Consider the following 24,820-nt stretch of genomic DNA (forward strand, 5'->3'; position numbering starts at 1 on the left):
AACAAAAAGTGTCAATAAAATAAGGGTATCGCATCCATCCAACTCCTTAACCCACGGCACAATGGCCAGAGTGAAAAGACTTTTGATGTCAAGGACACCTGCTTCCCGCCAAGTCCTAACTTGACCTTCTAATCTTAACCGTTGAACCTGTCCATTCAATCCAAAGACTATGGACTATTTCTCAGTATTAAGCAACCCGTTGTTTATCTCTAGGATCCACAGACATGCACGATCAATCCCATCTGTTGATCTACTATGAAAGATCCAACAGTTGAGACTGATATCGCACCCACCTACCTTCGCGTACATTAGCATGCGATGAGGGCAGTATTCCTCCTATCCCCACCACCACGTGGAGCACGCTGAATTGAATCACTCCCGAAAAGGAAAAACCACTTCCCGCCTTTGGGGGTCACGATCCCCGGAAAACCACTCAGGTCGCGGTAGAGTGTGCCTAACTGAAAAACTACGTGGTAAAGTGTGCCAACCAGAAAAACTTCTCGGTAAAGAGAGCTCGTTGTTTACCACTGGGACCCGCAGACATGCACGAACACTCCCAACCATTGATCTGTTGTGAATGATCCAACAGTTGAGACTGATATCGCACCCACCTACCTTCACGTTCATTAGTGTGTGATGAGGGCGGTATTCCTCCCGTCCCCACCACCACGTGGAGCACGCTGAATGGAATCGCTCCCTAAAAGGAAATACCACTTCCTGCCTTTGAGGGCCGCGATCCCTGGAAAACTGCTCAGGTCGCGGTAAAGTGAACCAACCAGAAAAACTTCTGGTTTCACGGCCTCCGATGGTCTCCGGCTTTCGACCATTCACTGCGTCAACCCTCCTTGAGCCGATGTGCATTAAAGCATCCGCCATACTTCCAGTTAACCACAAAACCAAAACATCCTCGTTGTTGCAACTAGACCCTATAGTGAACATAATAACCTGGGATTCGCTTGTTGACCACTGCAAGCCACTCTCAAAAGACCCGATTGAGAGCAAGCCTCTAAGCAAACAGTTGCTGGTCAGTTGTGCCCGCCTCCATGGCTCTTTCACGGAACACTGTCTTATCTTCATCTGCTTGGTTTTGACACTCCGTTTTTAATCTGTTTTGAGGGAGCTCTTGCCAGTCCATTGCCACTCTATTATCTGTGCAGATCACTCCTTGATTGGCCAGCAAATTTGCCAGTTTATTGGCCTTTCTACGCACATGTGCAAAACTAATTGTTCTCAAGCTCTGTAGGTGACTGTGAATCTGTTGAAAGACTTGGATCAGCCTCTGGTTTCTTGAGGCCTTTTCTAGTTTTGTTCCCCAGCTTATTCTCTTGACCGAGTTAATAATTAACTCGGAATCAGCTCCAGTGATCGTATTTTGGTGGTTTTCCTGAACCAGGAACTCTAGACATTGTTCCATGGCCATCAGCTCTGCCATGTTGTTGGTTTCTTTTCCTAAATGACCATGGAAGATAAAAAGAATCCTTCCATTATCATCCCTTAACACACCTCCATGGCCGGTCATACCTGGATTACCTTTAGAAGCACCATCAATGTTGAATTTCAGAAAACCCTTGGGGGGGATGCCAGAAATCTAGCTTAGGATCCAGAATTGAAGCTTTCCTAACTAAGCCCTGAGGAACAAGCCCCTGCAGCTCTAGCTTACAGAGAATCCTCAATTCTGTAGCAGAAGGGGGTTTCACAGGGAGATTTCGGACAACAGTGCCAACAGTTTTCTTAATATGTTTTAGGATTAGATCATAGAGATATTGGGGCGATTTTTTAGCATTCTTGAATATTCTATTGTTCCTTTCTTTTCGTACATTCCAAATAATGAAGCTTGGTGTTAGAGCCCAAGCTGAACTCAAAACTTCATTATCTGAAAAATTTCTTTCTCCAATTGGTGAGGGTACTGAAAAGACTTCCAATGTCTCTATCAGATTGTTGGAAGATAGAGGCGAAAGAATCCCATAATCTTGAAGTAAAAATGCAATTGTTGAGAAGGTGCTCCATTGTCTCCTCTTGAACTTCACAGAGCTGGCATCTGGAAGGTCCCAGGGCACCCCTTTTCCTAATGTTATCCCAGGTCAGAATTTTCTTGTGCAGTACCAACCACATAAAAAGTTTAATTTTCATCCACCCTTGAAGTTTCCATAGGTTTTTCCAAATCCTTTCTGGAGCTTGGGAATCTAGTTCAATGAGTACAAGTTTAGCTTCCTTGAGATTATAATTCCCCTCATTATTGTTGCCCCATCTCAGCTGGTCATGCCCCCTTGAAACTAGAATTTTCTTTTGTTCTAACATCTTCATTAGTCTCTCAGCCTTGGCTTTTAGGGGACTCTCATTTCTGAGATCAAGTTTCCTCCTGTTTCTCCATTTCCCTGAACTGTTGTTTTGATCCAAAAAATCCTTAACTTTGGTGAGCTCCTTGGTGTCTGTCTCTGCTTTGAGGTCCTCCAAATCCTCCTTTAACAAAATGGGTTCTTGTTGCCATCTATCATCCCAGAATAAGGCTAAGTCTCCCTCTCTAATTTCCCAGAAGCTGTGATCTTGAATTATGCTTCTATTTTACCAGTCTTTGTTCCAAATATATGATCCTCTTATATTACCATCCATCCTTATGCGGTCATTATCTAGCCAAGAGCTTGCATATTTTTCTTTCCAAAGGATAACCCAATGTGCTTTTGGCTCTTTGATCCATCGCCACGATAATTTTGCCCCTAAAACATTTCTAAGAATCTCAGGATCATCTAATCCAAGACCCCCATGGTTTCTGGGTTTATAGATTTTTTCCAGGCAACTAAGGCCCATTTCTTCTTATCTTCCCCCTTGCCCCATAGAAAGTCTCTTTGTATGTTTCTCATTTGGTGCAGGATTCCTTTAGGATCAGGGATAGCTGAAAGCATAAAGACTGGGATTTATTGTAATACATCCTTTGTGAGGACCAACCTACCAGCCAAGTTTAGAGATCTCATAGTCCATTTCCTGGTTCTGTCTTGTAATTTATTAATTTTCAGCTCCCATATGCTCTTGTGTAACAGTTTAGCCATTAGAGGAACTCCCAGATAATTTGAGGGGAGAGAATCCCTTTGAAAGCCCAGAATTCTAGATATGTTCCTCTGAATAGTAATGTTAGTATTGAAGAAAAAGATTTTGGATTTGGAAAGATTTACTTCCATACCTGAAGCCATGGCAAAGTCACTAAGGATTTGTTTATAAGTAAGTGCTTCTTTGACTGTAGGGATTCCTTGCAGCATGGTGTCATCCAAAAATTGTTGATGAGTCAAGGCCTATCCATTGTCCGAGAGTTGAGGACCCTTGATTTTACCAACTTATTTTGCATTCTTGATAGACCTTCCCAGTCCTTCCATCATGAGGATGGAGAGGAAGGGTGAGAGAGGGTCACCCTGCCTAACACCTCTGGAAGGAATAAAAGTCTCTGAAGGAGAGCGATTGACCAGAATTGAGAAACTGGAAGAAGTGACCAAAGCCATGATCCATCTTACCTAATTGTGGTCGAACCCGAAAGCAATAAGAACTTTCCTGATATAGATCTAGTTCAACTTATCATAAGCTTTGGATATTCCTAGTTGCATGACCATTCCAGCCTTTCTTTTGCTAGTAAGAGAATGCACCACTTCATGTGCTTGAATAATGTTATTAAGAATTTGCCTTGCTTCCAGATATCTAGATTGTTCCCCCGAGACTAGTAAAGGAAGGATGGGTTTGAGTCTGTTAGCAACAACTTTAGATATTATCTTGTACACCACGTTGCACAAAGCTATAGGTCTAAACCTATCAGGGGTTTGAGCCAAATCCTGTTTAGGGATCAGGGCTATAAAAGTGGTGTTCAGTGCCTTCAAAATGGTTTTGTTCATTCTGGAATCCTCAACCACCTACAAAATGTCCTGTTTGACAATATTCCAGTAAGATTTGAAGAATTCAACATTGAAACCATCCGAGCTTGGTGCCTTCCCATTCTACATCTCTTTGATTACTCCACTAACTTCCTCTTCAATCACTGGCCTATAAAGATTGGCATTATCCTCTCTGGAAACCATCCTGGGTATATGCTTATTGAAGTTCCGGATGTGGAGTTCTCTATCATAACAGGTTTCCTTTGCTATGTTTCAAAAGTGCTGGACTAGAACTGCGTCCATTTCTTCATAAGGATTGAGAAGATTTCCTCTTTCATCCTTGATCAAAGAAATTCTATTATGAGCTCTGTTTTCTATGGTGGATTTGTGGAAAAATCTGGTATTACGTTCAAATTCTTTTAGCCACTGAACTCTAGATTTTTGTCTCCAAAATATTTCCTGTTGTTTGCATAAGTTCTCCCAGTTTTGATGATATTTGATGGCTTGATCACTTATGGCGTTGTCATGTCCCTCCACAATAAGGGCTTGGTTGAGTTCCTGCATTTTACCTTCAATAATTTTTTTTCTCTTCAAAGATGTTACCAAATTAATTCTTGTTCCAGTCTTTAAGCTGGAGCTTGATGTGTTTTAGTCTTTTCTGAAGAAGGAACATGCTGGTGCCTTGAATGTTTAAATCTTTTGACCACCATTTGGCTATGTTGTTGATGAAGTCTGGGTGGGTAAGCCAGATGTTATCAAATCGAAAAGGTTTGTTCCTGGGGGTGCCAATGCCCTGAACCTCCAGTTGTACTAGCCAGTGATCTGAGCCTCCAAAGGGGAGCATGCTTGTTACCATTTCCTTGTCATTGAACATAAGATCCTCTGAGATTATGAATCTATCTAATTTAGAGGCCACCTGAGACTCTCCTCCTCTTTTATTGTTCCAATTAAAGATTCCATTACTCGTTACAATGTCCACCAACTTCATCTATCAATAAAGGTTTGAAAAGCCAAATAATATTTGCCTAGAACTCTAGTTCCCCCTTTTTTTTCTGTAAGTGATTTTATCATGTTGAAATCACCTCCTAGGATGTGGGGTATTCCTGCATGTCTGTCTCTAATATTCTCCAGAGAGTTTAGAAGCCTAATTTTTTCATCCATTCTTTGAGGGCCGTAAATATTCGTTACCAGGTAGGCATCCTTGTCTCCCACAGGTTGAATTACTACAGATAAATAATCCCTAGATGCCTCCACATCTATTAAGCCAATTTTTTGTGGATTCCAAAGAGTGAGAATACCTCCTGTTGTATTCTCTGCTTTGATTTCCAGGAACTCAAATCTATTGAGCTGTTTACTATGGATATCTCTTATCTTCTGGATGGAACTCTTAGTTTCCTCGATGAAAATCATATCTGGAGCTACTTGTTTCATTCTATTATTCAGTAATCTTTGTTTTCTTTTACTACCTAGACCCCTAATATTCCAAGAAGTGAACTTCATAATTAAAGATTAGTAAAGGAGTAACTGGATAGGTCTTTCATCTTACCTAAATATATCATTAGCTTTCCACATTCCATCAACAGCTCATTCTGCTTTTTTCTGCCCCGTTTCTTCCATGGGTTCCTAAGTGCTAGTCCCACTGTGTTTTTCATTGTTTTCACTCCCTCATTGCCCTGCCTATCTTTGTGTTTTTGTCTGTCCACCCCTTTAGTCTTGGTTTTCCATAAAAACAGATGTTGAACTCTGTTCAACTCCTCTGTGGGTAACGAATCTAACCCTTCTTTGGCTCCTTGATTCAAGAAACCTTCCTTCGGACTTCTCCTCCTCCTCTGGACTTCCTTCCTTTTCCTGATCTGTTTCTATGGAACCTTCGTCTACTTCAAGGACATGAAACATGTTCTGGTTAGCTTGCTGCCCTGCTGATTTACGTGGTTTTGGTCCTCTTTTGCCTCCTTTTCCTTTATGTTCCACCTTGACGAAGCTTTCTAAATCCTTCATTGTGTCAGTTTTGTTTTTGTTCTCTATTTTACTGAGAGGGCAGTCTCTGAACAGGTGTCCATGCTCATGACATTTGTGACATCTGAATGGGATATGTTCATAATCTACTGTTTGTATCCATTCTTCATCAAAAACCTCAAAAATAACCTCATCTGGCAGAGCTCCAGAGAGATCCATTTCCACACATATTCTAGCAAAGGAAGTATACTTCCCCCTTCTAGTAGCCTCAGAAACTTTGACAAATCGAACTAACTTATTTCCTATGGCGGCTAGAGATTATGTTTTCCAGTAGTCAAGAGGTAGAGAATAGAGTCTTACCCAAACCAGAACTGATGTAAAAGTTTCGCGTTCTGGAACAAAATTCATAATCTAGGGTCGCATATAGATGCCTGTTGCAGCATAAAAGTAGGGCCCTCCTTCAAACACTCTATCCTTATCTTCAATATTTGCAAATATAACAGGGAAAAAACCCTTAGACCCAAGATGTAGGTCAATGTTGCCTTTTGGTTTCCAGTGGTATTTAATCCACATTTGTAAGGCTTTTTCAGTGGGCCATAGACCCATGAATTTACAAATGATTGCATAAGTTTGCATGTGATCCCTGTGTGTCTGCAGTGCTAGCTCATTTAAAATGGCCCTGGGAGTTACCGCCGCTTTGGGTTGCATGGTCCCATGTGTGCTTTGTCTTTTGTTCTTTTCTCCTTGTCTTATTCCTCATTCTCCTTTGCATCATTATGCTTCCTTGACTTAGTTCCCTGTTCTTCTTCTTCATTGTTTCTTTTCCTTCCTTCTTAAGGCTCTCTATCATTTCCATTGGTTTTTTTTCCCCTGTTGGCCACAGCTTGCTTGTAGGAGGGAGTGGAGCTCCATCCTTTGCATCCTTCCATGGAGAAGGCCTCTGTAATAGTTTGAAACCCTATTTTTTCCGTCCTATCGTGCGCTGTTGTCATATCCCCAGACTATTGTAAATATTTTATTTACCACAGTTAAAAAAAAAACTAACTAAATGATTATGATTATTACATGTTGCATAAATTAATATTTTTTTCAGTGAATGAAAATGAGAAATGATTTCCTAGTAATAGGGATATCATGTAACTTATGAGGAGAGAAGTTAATATATTTAAAAAAAACAGTTGCAAAACCCCAACCGCCCTTCCCCCTAACTGTGGAATGGTTTCCAGGAAAAGGAGGGGGAGAGGGGAAAAAGGACTGTGCCATAGAGGACAAGCAATAGGAAAAAAGGAAGAGGGCTTACCACATCTGGTGATGATCAGATGGTAAGGGCGCAGAGTGCGTGCAACTGGAAAAGACTGTTAGTCTTTGAGAAAGCTAGGGGGGAGATTGGTCTCAAAAGACAATCTCATGGTCGGGTGGTTGACTAGCTACAGAGAGTAGAGGTGACCTTATATTTGAAGAAAAACACTTACAAAAAGTGACACAGGTATGAGGCACTGACCTGAAACTAGAAAATGTTTAATTTCTGTGAGTTGCAGTTCTTCTTAGAATTATGAAAGAGTACTCAAAAGAAAAAGAAAAGGAAAATGGTGAGGTCAGGTAGTTCTGTATATAAATTTTTTCCCAGGTAGTAGTAACAGTAAGCTATCAAGAAGAGGGTCAAACGCAGTTAGAGAACTTTACAGTTAATCATCTATGTTTAGACATTTTTTCCTTAGGTTGGAAACTAAGACATGCATGGTAATTCGGGCATTAACAGTATTTGTTAAGGGTTGCCAGAGTGAATTTGTCGTGAGGTTTCATCCCAAATGTAATAACCAGTTTCATGCATTAGAGAATGAAAGAAAATGAAACCCTTAGGAAGACATTGCGAATTAGGCTAATTGCTCTAAGGAATAATAATAATAAACAAAATGAGAAAATACTGTGCAATGCATAGACAGACCCGAAGATATGAAAGTGTACAGAACTGATTAAATTCCAATATTATTCTTTTAGTTGGCTTGCAATGTTATGACTGAGCCTATTTTTTTTTAAAAGTACAAGTAGAAAATGCCATCGTATGCCTTGCCGCGAGCTGCAACAACCATGAAATATCACCAATCGAATGCAGAGTCTATTGCAAGTTTATAAGGTGCCACAAGAATGTTTCCCCCTGTATTAAGGTAGGGCCAGAAACAATATGGGCGCGGCAGGAGGTCCGCTCCATGGGCATTATCTAAACGGTGAAAGAACCCAATAAAACTGGGTATTGAGCATGGTTGAGTAAATAGGTTGGGTAGGGTTACTACCCTTCAGTGTTTAAACACTTCCACATTAAAACAAAGATAGGAATCTAGTAGTATACAAGAGCTATTGAGAAAGAAACTTAAGAATGATGGTGGCGAGCAGGGTTCGGACCCTCTCAAATGGAAAGATGCACGCATATGGAACAAGACCAACCCAAAGTCGAGTACATAAAACACCTTAAAAAAGTACATTTATTTGCATGCTAAACAAAATTCTTGACATAATTAAACGTTGGAAGAGACCATGAATTATAGAAAAGAAGCTACGTCCAGATTTCCTGTACAGACAAGCCGCGGTGTGGTAATCCTTTAAATATGTATAAAACAAGGACTCTGTCTATAAAATCAATAGTTCCTCACAATAATTATAGTCCAGAAGATAAGAGGATAAACATGCCGCAAGCATAATGTGCATAGCTATGCATTTAAGTTTATACAACCACAATGTTCGAGCAGTGAAACTAAAGTCGAACGCCCAACTCTAATAATTACATTATATATGTCATTTCAATGGGAACCTGGAGCCTTGAGGGGACGCAAACACCCTCCACTCCATTATTTATAAGAATATGAAAGAAACCAGAAGGGCTACCCTTCGTTGGACACAAGAAAACCTCCGAGACAAACAGACAAGCCCACGGCCGGAAGGCTTTTCCATACCTGGAACCCGAGACATGCTGAAGGAGGGTTTCCCTTAGTCGAGTCTAGGCCACCGTATGGGGAACAGGCGCCCAGCCTACATGAGAGCAACCCACCCAAACAAAGTTAGACAACCGTGGAAGGAATGCGAGTTGTAGTAGGAATACAAAAGAAACCATCCTCGCTCTTTAACAAGAACTTACCCACTAAAGGAAACTTCAACCAACATATGAACAGCTCTCGTATCGGTGCTGTAGAATGCCCTTCAATATCAAACCAACCTACAGTTTGCATGAGTCATGTGCAAAACAAGAATTCTTTCAGTAAATCGAAGGAGCGCATAGCCAAAAGAAAGCAGAACAAATAGAACTCTGTATCATTTGATTACCTGAAGGGTTGGTGTCAAATCTGCCGGCATTTGAGCAGGGTCTATAGGAATGGCTCTCTGGAGCTGAATGCATGGGCTGAACCAGAGCAGGCCCGTGGAGAGCTGCCTAACCAAATGAGCACCGCCACCCAAAGCAATCGATAGATTAGGTCGGAAACCCACGAATGGCTGCCACCGTTGGATGGCAAGGGGCGATCTCCACCGTAGATGAGGCGAGGGATACCACGCAAGTCGAGAGATTGGACACCCCGCTGACCTCGTACAGAACGGAGCAGGGAAGGATTAATTGCACACGGTAGTAGATAAGGAAAGCCATGTGATGGCGAGGGGAAAAGGGAAAAGTTACCTTCTGACTGGATGCCGCGTGGAAAACATGTGTGATACCCAAACAGTGATTTGAATAAAATCTAAAACTAGTCCATTAGCACATAAATCAAAACCAATGCCGCATGTTAAGTGGTATCCATATGATGTCATTAGGTGTTTAATCATAGGTGAACGAGATTATAATCCAAAAAGGTAAACCACGGTTACTTTAAGATCTTAAATTTAAAAAAAAATAATAATAATAATAATTAATTAAAAAATAAATAAATAAATTAAAAGAAATAATAATAATAATAATTTACTTACCAATGGAGTCATGACAGCTGCTTAGTCTCCTCTTCCACTAATTATAAGATTATTATTATTACTATGTTTAAGGTATTTTTTCAAGGTAGTAATGTCTCTCTTAGTGACATTTTTTTTACTTCTACTTACATTACAACATTTTTTTTTCTTTCCTTATATTTTCTTTATAACATATTCATTTTTTTTACTATAGCCAACATTAATTTTCTATTGCATAAGCCTCTCAACTCAATAAAATGATTTAATAATAATAATAATAACATAATCCACTTAAAATTGAAATATCATCATAACTACATCATGCTTACTCTAATAAGACCTTTAAACTTCATTAGGGTTATAACAAAGATTCCATACAATTTATAATGTATAAAGAATATTATCGTAATTTTATAAACTTTTACACAATTAAGTAATTTCATAAGTCTATATTTTAAAATGATTTTAATATTAGTAAGCTCCTTCTATAAATACTTTAATATTTATAATTGTCCATTTTTCATATTTACAATCACATAAATATTTAGGTTTATTTAATTTTTATCTTAAAAAAATAATGTTTTAATATTATTAAAAAAAATATTTTAATATTTACGAGTTTAAAAGGATATTTTAGTATTTTAATTGATCTATGAAGAGGGATTAAATTTTTTTCACTCTAAAAAAGATTTGCATCTCAAGATATTTGATCTCTCTCAGCATTTGGTAAATCCGGAATTAACATGGATCGAGTCTAGTTTAATTATTAATTATAATTAGTTATAAATATAAATATAATTATAATTATCAATTTTATGAAGTTAAATGGATCGACACTAGTTTAATTATTAACGATAATTATAATTACTAGTTTTTTGTTTTTTATTTCATTTTACCATGTCAAAATGTTAAAGATTACAACATCTCTACCATAGTAGGATGAAATGTTTACATATGAGTTAAGTTTACTTATGAAAGGCAAATATAAAGATTTGTTTTAATAAAAAGTAAATTGGGGGAGGGGAATCTTGGATGAAATACAATATTACCATATTTATTACCACCCCCACCCAACAAAAAGTGGCCATGGGTGGAGGGAAACACTGATTAAAATGCAATATTATTACATTTTACTTAATATTTCTCATCACACCTTAGCCTACATATTACATTTTGATCAATATTTCCCCTCACCGTTACTAATTTTATAGTTGAGTTTGTTTACTTTCAAACTCCAAATATAAATAAAAATTGCAATAAGAATTGGAGGAGTTGTGGGGAAATATTGAGTAACATGTAATATTATAATATTCTATTTTACCCGATATAACCTAGTAAAATGTGGATGGAGGTAGGAAAAAATATTAGATAAAATGTAATAATTACATTTTTCCTAATATTCTCCCACCTCTGAACATAATTCTCAATACCAACATATCAACAAGAAAAATGTTATCTTTACATGCTACATGGATTCAATATCATTATTTTCTACAACTAATTATGTATCTAAATATAATATAAAACTAAAATACATCTATGCTACTTTAATTTCCCTTAAAATAAATTATCTAAATTGACATTGTGCAGGTAGCCTTTTGTTTAGATAAATATTAAATTACAAAATAATGTTTTTAGAGATATTAATGAAACCCAATAGCAACTAAGATGGTTTAAATTTATTCACTTGGATTTCTTTTCTTGGAGAGAAAAGCTTACCACACTATTTCGAGGAGATGTCTACATTGAATATACATTTGCAATATACGCATACGTTCGTAACGTTACAAGTGCATTGTCCAGTTAAGTATATTTATAATCAACTGTTTATGTATATATTTATATTTAAAGTTTTTAAATTTTAATATTATATATTTAAATTTAATGTATTTTTAATTTGAATATTATATATTTATTTTTATATTGATATTGGAAGAACCTTAAATCACTTATTTAGCCATTTTCCTACTCCTTTAGTCGAGAGTTCGGCAGGCTCACCCTAATGAAAAATACGAATTTGAGACCCGGTCCGCACCTCAAACCCATGCCAACGACGGGTTCTAGATAAGAAAACACGCAGGTTAGAAGCTTTTTAAGATTGACGGACCAGATAAGATTATTATTTTTTTAATCATAAATTTTAGAAGTTTTTTTTTTAATATAATTTGAATATCAATAATCAAAGTATACTGAATTTAATTTTCAAACATTTTAAAAATAAAAGAAACATAAATAATATTCAAATTTGGAATGGATAAATAAACCAAAAAATAACTTTATAATAATTGTTAATTCATACATTTATCGTTACTTTTTGAATTTATCCTTTAAATTTTAACAGAAATCTGAATTAATGTATTATTCGAATTATTAAATTGTAACAAATAAAAATCTGAATTAATGTATTATTACGTCGTAAAGCGTTTCCCTCTGAAATGAACTCTCCAAACTGCTGTCGTGTCAAAATATGTGCCATTCGATTTGGTTGTTAGACGATCGGGTAATCATTAGCCGTTGATTTGAATTGAGCAATGCCAGGCGCGACCGTCCATACGAACCGTCAACCGTCTTAACATCCAGATGTGACGTATCAAATTTACCAGTTTCTTGATTGTAGTGGCAGGGATTACCAAACAATTCATCGGGTACTCTACTTCTTCATTTAGGTTGTTAGATGATGGGGTCGCTTCCATCAGGGTGTTAAAGAACATTGAAGAATCTGCATATATCCCATGCCTGAGTACTCGACCACCACTCTCAGGCTAGCTTTCACATGCTGCAGGCAACGATAGCAAAACTTGCCATATTCTGTGCCTGCCGGGAGCAAAAGAGAGGCTCAGACTCTTCAAAGCCGACCTCCGCCAAGAGGGAAGCTTCCATGCTGCCGTTGAGGGTTGTGAGTACGTTTTTCATTTGGCAACTACAATGGATTTCGCCATTGAAGCACAAGTATTTTTTAACAACCACCCGAATGCACAACTTCCGGAAACAACGAATTTATTACTGGATTTTGACCCCTTTTTTGGATATAAATTTTCCCTTTTAATGTACTTTTTCTTCAGACACAGACGAATGTTATCGAAGCTGAGGTGAATGGTACTCTTGATATTCTGAGGACTTGCAGTCAGGCAAAGTCTGTGAGGCGTGTAATTTACACCTCATCCATAACTACAGCCTCGCCACTTAATGATGATGGCGAATTCAGGGACTGCCTTGATGAATCTTGCTGGACCCCAATCGATATCATGAGATGCGAAAAGCCTATTTTCTGGGTAAGTTCATTGTTACTACTGACTTCAAAGATTTGTATTAAAAGATCCGTAAGTTTATTTTAACTTCAAATATAATCAATCTAGATTTATTAGAGTTAGGGTCCAGAAGATCAAATTTATGAGTTGTAAAGTTGCATGCTCATAATAGATTTAGAATTAGATAAATCTGATCAATCTGGATTTATTAGGGTTAGGGTGCAGAGGATCAAATTTATGAGTTGTAAAGTTGTATGCTCATAATAGATTTAGAATTAGATAAATGTAGACCGGTTTTAAAAATTGATGAAATCCAAAATAATTTTCATATTCCACTGTAAAATGAGCTTCTTAACACAATCTCTTACCCAACACAATCATTATTTTGACTAGACTGTAAAATGAGCTTCTCAACCATTATTTTGAAATTACTTTGAAATGAAAATCTCTTGATATTTAGAAAAATGTAATTTACATTTTTATCTTGTCAAAACAATAAGGAGTAACGAATCACTTGATTTTAAGATGTATTATGTAGCAAAAACATTAGCAGAGCAAGCAACTCTTCAATATGGGTCAAAGGATCATGGTATTGAAGTAGTGACGATAGCTCCAGCTATAGTTGCAGGACCTTTTCTTACACCCACACTTCCGGCCAGCATTGAACAAGCGTTGCCATTCGTCACAGGTATGGTATGCGTTCATTAGATATTTGATCTTATTTTTGTAAATTTTCATGGCTTGGTGTTTCTCTTATGGATTGTTTTATTTCTTTGAGTTTAGGTTGATTATGGATTCTCTGTATCTCATGGGTATAAGCATAGTTTTGTTTCATATCAATAAGATACATGAAATCTGAAATCAATATAAAAATGTTCATTTCATCTAATCTTATATTAAAGTCGCATCTTTGTATCAATGTTGAACATTTTGATTCTCAGTATCCAATGGGTAAGAGCATAATTTTGAGATCTGCCATTAACAGAAAAATGCCCATTTTTTTTGTTCTTATATTAATGTTCACATCTCTCAGGCAACGCTGAACATTTTGAATGGTTAAGGGAGCTTCATGATATCATGGGTTCCATTTTATTAGTCCACACTGAGGATGCTTGTAATGCTCACATATTCTTGATGGAGCATCCCTCTGCGAGAGGTCGATATATATGTTCTTCTCCACCTCTCACTCTGCGAGAAATGGAGGATTTCTGTGCTAAACGTTATCCACAATTCTCCCTCCCACTCAAGTAATCAATTACTTCATATTTTGTTTAGTTTATTTATTCCATTTCTAAATAGATATTCTCAAAAAGTCATTCGCTTATTTGGGAATTTGAATCGCAGATTTCATATCAAAGACAATGTTCTTAATGGTGTGCCCTTTCCCTCAAGAAACTTGCTGGACATCGGGTTCACTTACCAGTATGGATTAGCAGAAATTTTAGATGATAGCATTGAATTTGCAAGGAAGATAGGCCCACTACCCTGAACATGTAAGTGCCAAGGATGTTTGGTTGGTTGACGATGAGATAAATAAATGGTTGGATATTTTGTGGTTTGTATCAAAAACATGTTTCTTAAATGAACCTTAACTTTGAATTTATAGACTATAAAGGGATTATTTTCTTTTAAATATCTTTGGTTTATTAAATTTGAAGGTATCAAAAATATGAATATTTTAATCTAACTTAAAACTAATTATATTATTCTTAATTTAATTAAAATAAATTTAATTAATAATTACATTATTAATATGGAACATCCCAATATTATATTATATGTGAATGTGGATTTTTAAAATTTAAAATTTATGTGAATGTGGATTTTTAATGTGATTTTATTTAATATATAATATATATTTGATTATAACTCAAAAAAAAAATTAAATCTTATTTTTATAATATATATAATTTAATTTAATTATTTAATTTAGTATGGAGTAGATTTATAGGTATTATATTTTTTAAATGTGAGATGTGTAAGAGTTAAATAGATGAATATTTTATATTTGAGGTTGAGAAATATACTTAACTCCCATATAAACATCCTAGTATGAAAAAATGTTGTTATATTTAGCATTTTTCTTAATCAAAATAAAACTAATAAAATAAAAAACATAAAACTAATAATTATATTTATATTGATAATTAATATAAATCTAATATATATATATATATATATATATATATATATATATATATATATATATATATATATATATATATATATATAGATATATATTAGGTTTATAATAATAATTTTATACTTTTATTTTCCTTACTCGTAAATAAATTAATATAAAAATAATATGATGTTAAAGGTATTAACTAATCTATTACACTAATATCTTTTCAACTTCTTAATGGATTACATATGATGTAACATTATATAAATATATTTTCAATCTTTTAATGGATATTTAGTGTGATTAGATAATCATTGCTAACATGGTATTGTACCCAAGTTAAAGTGGTTGATGTGCTCTTATTATCACCTGTTAATATTTCTTCCTTAATTTTGTGAATTTGGCTTACTTGCTTTTGGTTGATTTGCATTATGGTGTGGTGGTTTTGTTATGCAAGTTTTTAGTTATTTCTTTAGTTGTTTTGCTTTGTTTCTATATATGGGAGCTAGCATTTGTCAATGCTAGGCCATATTTTTACTATGCGGAGGGCTTGTGAGTTGGTCGTAGCATAATTACGCCGTAAGGCGTTTCCCTCTGAAATCCATCCCCCTTTTTTCCTACCTGTCATCCTTGGACACCGTACGATTAGATGTTAGACGATTACAAAGACTTGAACCGTCGATCAAAACAGTTACAAATTCGTTGGAAGTGTTTTTTCTTTTCTTTATTGACTGGTCTTATACATACAGCATATGTGAAGAGAGCTCATGAAGGGACATCGTCAACGCCGCCCATTCTAGATGCTACCGCCAGAGCTCTGCATTGCTTTTCTGGAGCAAAGGTGTCATCTCCTTCTAATTGTAATGGAAGGATTCGAAGCGTTTCACCCTCCCCATCGGCGGCTAAATCAGCCAAACGAATGGTCTGTTTCTTTTATCTGTGAATCTACTTGGTTTCTTTGAGTTGGGATTCAGAGTTTTTTGGGGAGTTGGTATTTTTTTTTTGCTTGACCGTGTTTGGATTTATTGCAGAAACCCATTGGAACGAAACCCCGTCCTGCAAAATTTCTAAAGGTATATCGATAGTATCAGCCAACTGCTGTGGCTTATTCTAATGTGTCTATTTCCAAAGGAGATTTATTATAAGCCACTGGGTTTTTCAAAATTCTACAGATACCCAAAAAATGGATTCTATTTGATTGATAATTTGTTGGGATTTAAATTATGGAGGTGTCGGCAGCATTTTCAGAGCAAGAGGTCGAAGTTGCGGAGGTGTTGTTTGGATTTGCAAGCCACCCAAAAAATGGATTCTGTTTGATTGATAATTTGTTGGGATTTAAATTATGCAGGCGTCGGCAGCATTTTCAGAGCAAGAGGTCGAAGTTGCAGAGGTGTTGTTTGGATTTGCAAGCCAAATTACTAGTGCAGAAGAAAATTTAAATGATTTGAAGGCGGCCTCGTCATCTTCTCCTTCTTTGCCTCCAAATGTTTCATCTCCTATGCGTGTATCATCTCCCATTTCTGCTTGTCCGTCCCGATTGGCTCAACCGACCGAGGGTATATTTGCCTTTCTTTTGATTGGCTGCAGTCTCATGCTTGATCTTATTTTTTCCTCATTGATTTTTTTAATTGAAATGTACTGAAATCTCTTTGCAGGTCCCAAGAAGAAAAGGCCTCGCCCCACTAAGATTGATGAAATTGGATCCCCTGCTGCTCCTGCAACTTCACTCGCTTATTGTCAATCCACGGGGATGGAGATTGGTTCTTCTGACAATGCAGATGGTGTTGGTGGGTTTACCAATGAAATTACAAATGTGTTGCCTCCTACAACTTCTGCAACTCAGAATCATACTACATCTTCGTCCTTTGGTTAGAGATATGGAGAGTTGACCAGGCAAACAGTTACAGTAAGCGAAAAGATTAGTGTTAAGTTTGAGGATTCAGATGTTGTTGCCCCCCTACCAGAGGCAAAAACAACAGATATTCTTGTAAAGGTGGAAGGCGTTTCTGAATCTGAAAGAAATCAGATAGAAGCAGAGAAGATTGATAGGCAGACTGATGTATTGCCATCTGAAAATTCAATAGGGAAATTTGAATCTCCAGTGATGTAAGTCTTTCAGAACACAGATGCACATGCATGCAATTTCCTATAGTTAGGATTTTTTTCCCTCCAGTTCCTTAAGCTTCTTTGTTGGATTTTCTGTCTAGACAGCTCTCCTCCAATCGTGGATGCTAAGACTACTTCTTTAGAGAAAATGGAGATAGACCTGATGGTATGTTTTTTTTTCAATTCAATCAACTTTTAATTTCTGATTTTCCCGATAGATAGGGAGGAGGTCTAAATAACTATATGATGGGTTTTTGTTCAGGTACCTCCAGAGAAAGAAGCTAACATTTCAGAGATTGACAGTACCGTTGTTGCGGCAGACAGAGCCACTACTGAATTGCCAGCAGAAGGAACTGTAAGAGTGCTTCACTTTCTGCATCCAACGTTGTGTAGTAGTTTTTTGAAATATGGGATAAATTTCCTATAACAAGGATGAAGTATATTAGTGTATAAAATTTTATTGTAGACACTTGGGTAAGAATGCATGTCATTGCTGAAGTATTTCGTGTAAATTCTGCTTTGTGATTGTAACAGATGGGAGTCAGCAGTGCATTTGAAGGCAAATCTATATCAGTAGATAAAGTAAGAGATCATGAGAAAAGGGAAGATAGTTCAGAGTACAAAGAAGGGGAGAAGAGCTCTTGTAAGGGAGACCTCATAGAGGGAAGTGTTGTTGAAAGACATATAAAGGTGGAAAACATTAAGGAAGAAAGTCAGGTAGACAGTATGCGAGGAAACGATAATGATTCAAGCAAATTATTGCCACAGAAGCAGGAGGTAATCACCAAGACTGATTCAAGAATGCAGAAACAAGAGAAACCTGGTTAGTGAACTTGCTCTTTTAGTGACAAGAGATTAATCTGAAAATTCAATTTATGGATTTTGTTTTCTTGCTTGTTTTCCATCTAAAAAACCTCTTCCATTAGTCATGGTCACGTTTTCATACTAATATACATCATCATATTTCTAACTGTCGGGTTCCATCAGATGTTCCATCTCTCGTCGTTTCAGCTTCATGTGCTGTCAGTTGCTCCACCAATGGAGCTGTTGGACCTTCACCCATATCCATGGCTGTAGTAGGGTGGCCTGGAGCCTTATCCAAAGGTGAGAAATCTCTTCAGAGATGACTTATTGCTTTGGCTCACTATTTCCAATAATCCATCTTTTACAATCTTAGAAATGAACTGTGTATATAACTAAAATCATATGTTATAATGTAAAATAGAGGTCATTTTATGACAAACCAGTCGATCTGATAGTTCCAATAGCGATGAAAAAGTTGCGCTCAATTTCCATAATATCATATCGAAAGTTATACTAAACACTTCATAACAATGAATTGTTGATCTAATGGATCAAATAGTGAAAATTGAAATAAATCTGATGGTTGTTATTCCATATTGGAATAGAAGATGTGAGCACATTAACCCAAAGCTCTTGATCTAATAATCCAATGGTGAAAGGTGAAGAAATATCCAAATTCCATAAGACATCAGAAATTAAGTAAAGTTTAAAAGCAAGTTACACTTTCACTGGATCTGACAGCTCTCATGATCCATGATTGAAGGTCTATATTCATACCATATCATAACATACATAGAACTTAAAGTCAACTTACACTTTTGATATATTGAAGGGTCAGAGTGAGTTGAGATTGATGGTGAATATTCATATTAGGTTGTACTTTGCAGAGTTTTTAACCATAAGTTACATTCCAGTGAATCTAACAATGAATATCAATAATGGTGATTGAATTTTTAAATGGGTGGAGTTAATAGAATTATAACAAGTGGGTTCCACCCAATATTCCCACTATCTATTATTAGGTCATTTTAATGGTGGTAATTAATAGAATTTGTACTTACATTTACATTAATGGTTTAAAGTACATCATTTTAATTGTGGTAATTAGTAGAATTTATTATTAATGGTTTAAAGTACATGTTATCACTGGGAATTTTACCGGGCTGTGTAAAGGAAAATCCCAAGGTAACATTGAATTAGTTTTTAGATTGGAAGTGGACCTTTCCAGCTTAGAGAGAGTTATCTCTCATAACTCAGTCACCCTGTGTCACCTCAATAACTCGTTATTTAATCAGTATAATGGCTAGATATTATGTACGATAAGATTTAAAATGTTGTAAGACAAAGTGAAATATCCATTGGGCATGGAGTTATGATAATTAGCAAGAAATCTGATGGATCCATTTAAAATGTTGTAGGACAGAGTGAAATATCCATTAGGCATGGAGTCATGATAATTAGCCCGAAATCTGATGGATCCTCCATTACCTGGGTATGGATATTAGGGATATTAAGGGTTAAAATGTTGTAGGATAGAGTGAAATATCCATTGAGGATGGAGTCATGATAATTAGCAAGAAATCTGATAGATCCTCCATTACCTGGCTACAGATATTAAAAGCAGGATAGATGAAACTTTCTTAGCTTATCAGTGTAGTTGAAAGTTGAATGGGGATGATAGTCCACTACAGTAGAGCATCCAACGAGGATGAATTCTAAAGTAGCTTTAGAAGGAAATGAAAGTATTTGATTGTAAGAAAATAAAGCATCAATGAGAAATTCTAAAATATTTGCTTTCCAAAAAATGAAAGTATTTGATTGTAAGAAAATAAGACATCAATGATAAATTTCAAAATATTTACTTTCAATAAAAGATTGAAGATTACATATAAAATAAAATCACCTAAAAAGAAAAAAATTCAACATAAAGAAACAGATAGGAAAGTAGCATCTCAAAATTCAATAGGGAAATTTGAATCTCCAGTGATGTAAGTCTTTTAGAACACAGATGTACATGCATGCAATTTCCTATAGTTAGGATTTTTTTTTCCTCCAGTTCCTTAAGCTGCTTTGTTGGATTTCTGTCTGGACAGCTCTCCTTCAATCGTGGATGCTAAGACTACTTCTTTAGAGAAAATGGAGATAGACCTGATGGTATGTTTTTTTGTCAATTCAATCAACTTTTAATTTCTGATTTTCCCGATAGATAGGGAGGTGGTCTAAATAACTATATGATGGGTTTTTGTTCAGGTACCTCCAGAGAAAGAAGCTAACATTTCAAAGATTGACAGTACCGTTGTTGCGGCAGACAGAGCCACTACTGAATTGCCAGCAGAAGGAACTGTAAGAGTGCTTCACTTTCTGCATCCCACGTTGTGTAGTAGTTTTTTGAAATATGGGATAAATTGCCTATAACAAGGATGAAGTATATTAGTGTATAAAAGTTTATTGCAGACACTTAGGTAAGAATGCATGTCATTGCTGAAGTATTTCGTGTAAATTCTGCTTTGTGATTGTAACAGATGGGAGTCAGCAGTGCATTTGAAGGCAAATCTATATCAGTAGATAAAGTAAGAGATCAGGAGAAAAGGGAAGATAGTTCAGAGTACAAAGAAGGGGAGAAGAGCTCTTGTAAGGGAGACCTCATAGAGGGAAGTGTTGTTGAAAGACATATAAAGGTGGAAAACATTAACGAAGAAAGTCAGGTAGACAGTATACGAGGAAACGATAATGATTCAAGCAAATTATTGCCACAGAAGCAGGAGGTAATCACCAAGACTAATTCAAGAATGCAGAAACAAGAGAAACCTGGTTAGTGAACTTGCTTTTAGTGACAAGAGATTAATCTGAAAATTCAATTACCTGGCTATAGATATTAAAAGCAGGATAGATGAAACTTTCTTAGATTATCGATGTAGTTGAAAGTTGAATGGGGATGATAGTCCACTACAGTAGAGCATCCAATGAGGATGAATTCTAAAGTAGCTTTAGAAGGAAATGAAAGTATTTGATTGTAAGAAAATAAAGCATCAATGAGAAATTCTAAAATATTTGCTTTCCAAAAATGAAAGTATTTGATTGTAAGAAAATAAGACATCAATGATAAATTTCAAAATATTTACTTTCAATAAAAGATTGAAGATTACATATAAAATAAAATCACCTAGAAATAAAAAAATTCAACATAAAGAAATAGATAGGAAAGTAGCATCTCAAGAATCTTTGGACCATAAAATCAAGAATTTTTGGTCCAATCAGATTCAATTAATCTCAAATTTACACAGTAATTTTTTCTCTCTGAAACCGAACCCTTTGTCCTTTTTTTCATTTGTTTTATAGAGATATTACATATGTTTTTTCATCTATTTTATAGATATATTACGTATGTTTCAGATCCAAAATCTGTGGAAAAATATTAAATACAAAATATTCAAGACAAAATTGTACACTGCTTCCTTTCTATTTTCTGAGGGGCAATGTACACCCTGAGTAGCCACTTGTGATATTAAAACATTGAGCTTTGAGGTTAATATAATGCTTAGACTTATTGAGAAACAAGAGCTAGAGATATTCAATAGAAGAAGATGGAGATGGGAGTTTCAATGGACAATCTGCTTCAAACAACTTCAACTCATGGAATCAGGAATCAATTTCAATTATTATGCCTCTATATAATTCATTCTCTGATGAAAGATTCATGGTAGAAGGACCTTGGAAAAACCCTCGTTCCTTAGATTTTGGAAAAGATGATTAGATTTCAGAAATGACAATTGAGTAATATGGAGAACAACTACAGATCCATGCTACCAGCATTTTTCCAAGGAAAATAACCTTGCAAATTGAAACCCAATGACACCCTCTATGAAGAAACCAAAAGCACTAGAAACCCTTGTCTTCTCGTCAGATCTACCAAAAGATTCATATAACCATAAGTAATTTCAATACTCTTCCACAAGAATCCTCAGCAAACATATCAGTCTTCAACAGTCCAAAGGTGAGAAATCTCTTCAGAGATGACTTATTGCTTTGGCTCACTATTACCAATAATCCATCTTTCACAATCTTAGAAATGAATTGTGTATGCAAATAGCCACGCTTACAAAGATAGAATTAGATAGAAATGAGGGTGATGAATATGCAATATACAACCAATCAATAGGATGCTCATTGCTATCATTGTTACAGTCACGCATAAGTCAATGTCATGCAATCAGTGTTACTCTTACAACATCAACAAATCGTCAAGGATCTGTCACACAAGGTTTTTGTCCTGTGTCAAGGTCTTTAGCTATTAGTGCTATTGGTGAAGCTTCAGACCTAGGATCACAACTTGAAGAGAAGAAACTGGTAGAGCCTCCTAATCTAAAGATAAATATCACAGATACCCAAAGAAAAGCTCGGTCTTCTCAAGTAATGGTGCTTCTAAGTTTTCTACTAAGGCATGACAACACAAAATTGTACATTGCTTCCTTTCTATTTTCTAAGGGGAAATGTACACTCTGAGTAGCCACTTGTGATATTAAAACAGTGATCTCTGAGGTCAATATAATGCTCAGACTTATTGAGAAACAAGAGCTGGAGATATTCAATAGACAAAGATGGAGATGGGAGTTTCAATGGATAATCTGCTTCAAACAATTTCAGCTCACGGAATCAGGAATAGATTTCAATTATTATGCCTCTAAATAATTCATTCTTTGATGAAGGATTCGTGGTAGAAGGACCTTGAAAAAAACCTCGTTCCTCATATTTTGGCAAAGATGATTAGATTTCAGAAATGACAAATCAAACACTTGTAACCATCAGTGTTGTTAGATTTATCACCAACAAAATCTAACACTGGAAATTCAAATTCACCAAAGAGTATTTCAGAGGAAAATCATCGTGATAATTGTGTAATATGGAGAACAACTATAGATCCATGCTACCAGCATTTTTCCAGGGAAAATAATCTTGCAAATTGAAACCCAACGACACGCTTTATGAAGAAACCAAAAATACCAGAAACTCTTGTCTTCTCGTCAGATCTACCAAAAGATTCATATAACCGTAAGTAATTTCAATACTCTTCCACAAGAACCCTCAGCAAACATATCAGTCTTCCACAGTCCAAAGGTGAAAAATCTCTTCAGAGATGACTTATTGCTTTAGCTCATTGTTTCCAATAATCCATCTTTTACAATCTTAGAAATGAACTGTGTATGCAAATAGCCACGCTTACAAAGATAGAATTAGATAGAAATGATGGTGATGAATATGAAAAGATGTGGTTGAGTCAGAGATTGCAGACTCAGAGGTTTGCTTTATTTCTGGATGAAGTTTGGAGAGATGGTTCCCAGTTGATGGAAGAATTTGGTTTGTTGCTGCTAACCCACCACTCCAACTCGAGACTTGTTGTAAGTTCAAGAAATCGCAAAGTCCTGTCAGAAATTGGAGTTGCGGAGACATCTATAAGAAGAATGGGGGATTTGGTAGAAGAGGAAAACTGGCAGCTATTTTTTATTCATCCTTTTCGAATTCCATGATTTAGTTGGGGCTTACTCACAAGGTTCTTCTTTGGTTGTCCACACTCAGGGAAAGTGTTCAACCTTCAGCCAGTTCTTTGTTCTTGATTGGCATATTTGATTACAAGTTATTTTCTCACTGATATAAAACCAATCAATAGGATGCTCATTGCTATCATTGTTACATTCACGCATAAGACAATGTCATGCAATCAGTGTTACTCTTACAGCATCAACAAATCATCAAGGATCTGTCACACAAGGTTTCTGTCCTGTGTCAAGGACTTTAGCTATTAGTGCTATTGGTGAAGCTTCAGACCTAGGATCACAACTTGAAGAGAAGAAACTGGTAGAGCCTCCTAATCTGAAGATAAATATCACAGATACCCAAAGAAAAGCTCAGTATTCTCAAGTAATGGTGCTTCTAAGTTTGCTACTGAGGCATGACAACACAAAATTGTACATTGCTTCCTTTCTATTTTCTGAGGGGCAATGTACACTCTGAGTAGCCACTTGTGATATTAAAATAGTGAGCTCTAAGGTCAATATAATGCTCAGACTTATTGAGAAACAAGAGCTGGAGATATTCAATAGACAAAGATGGAGATGGGAGTTTCAATGGACAATCTGCTTCAAACAATTTTAGCTCACGGAATCAGGAATCGATTTCAATTATTATGCCTCTATATAATTCATTCTCTGATGAAGGATTCATGGTAGAAGGACCTTGAAAAAAACCTCGTTCCTCAGATTTTGGCAAACATGATTAGATTTCAGAAATGACAAATCAAACACTTGTAACCATCAGTGTCGTTAGATTTATCACCAGCAAAATCTAACACTGAAAATTCAAATTCACCAAAGAGTATTTCAGAGGAAAATCATTGTGATAATTGAGTAATATGGAGAACAACTATAGATCCATGCTACCAGCATTTTTCCAGGGAAAATAATTTTGCGAATTGAAACCCAATGACACCCTTTATGAAGAAACCAAAAATACCAGAAACCCTTGTCTTCTCGTCAGATCTACCAAAAGATTCATATAACTGTAAGTAATTTCAATACTCTTCCACAAGAACCCTCAGCAAACATATTAGTCTTCCACAGTCCAAAGGTGAGAAATCTCTTCAAAGATGACTTATTACTTTGGCTCATTGTTTCCAATAATCCATCTTTTACAATCTTAGGAATGAACTGTGTATGAAAATAGCCACGCTTACAAAGATAGAATTAGATAGAAATGACGGTGATGAATATGCAAAGATGTGGTTGAGTCAGAGATTATAGACTCAGAGG

General features: G+C 36.0%; 1 protein-coding gene, 1 long non-coding RNA gene and 1 pseudogene across 2 annotated transcripts; 2 read left to right on the top strand and 1 right to left on the bottom strand.

Annotated features, from left to right (window-relative positions):
• Nucleotides 1-1,006: 1,006 nt before the first annotated feature.
• LOC149148536 (uncharacterized) lies at nt 1,007-1,519 on the bottom strand. The gene has a single exon (XM_089442206.1). The coding sequence runs from the start codon at nt 1,517-1,519 to the stop codon at nt 1,007-1,009; it is 513 nt and encodes a 170-aa protein (XP_089298332.1).
• Nucleotides 1,520-12,659: 11,140 nt separating this feature from the next.
• Nucleotides 12,660-13,690, top strand: LOC149148537 (putative anthocyanidin reductase pseudogene; annotated as a pseudogene).
• Nucleotides 13,691-16,129: 2,439 nt separating this feature from the next.
• On the top strand, nt 16,130-16,656 carry LOC149148538 (uncharacterized). The gene is made up of 3 exons (XR_016262537.1): nt 16,130-16,180; nt 16,337-16,378; nt 16,498-16,656. It is a non-coding gene; the product is annotated as an uncharacterized LOC149148538 (long non-coding RNA).
• The last annotated feature ends 8,164 nt before the right edge of the window (nt 16,657-24,820 follow it).

Source organism: Pinus tabuliformis, chromosome 9 (genome assembly GCF_031772625.1).
Source record: "Pinus tabuliformis cultivar Carrire ecotype Pingquan chromosome 9, CPIR1, whole genome shotgun sequence".
NCBI lineage: Eukaryota > Viridiplantae > Streptophyta > Pinopsida > Pinales > Pinaceae > Pinus > Pinus tabuliformis.

Coding starts and splice junctions, on each gene's coding strand:
- LOC149148536 (XM_089442206.1), bottom strand. CDS start 1,519: ATGACCGGCCATGGAGGTGTGTTAAGGGATGATAATGGAAGGATTCTT.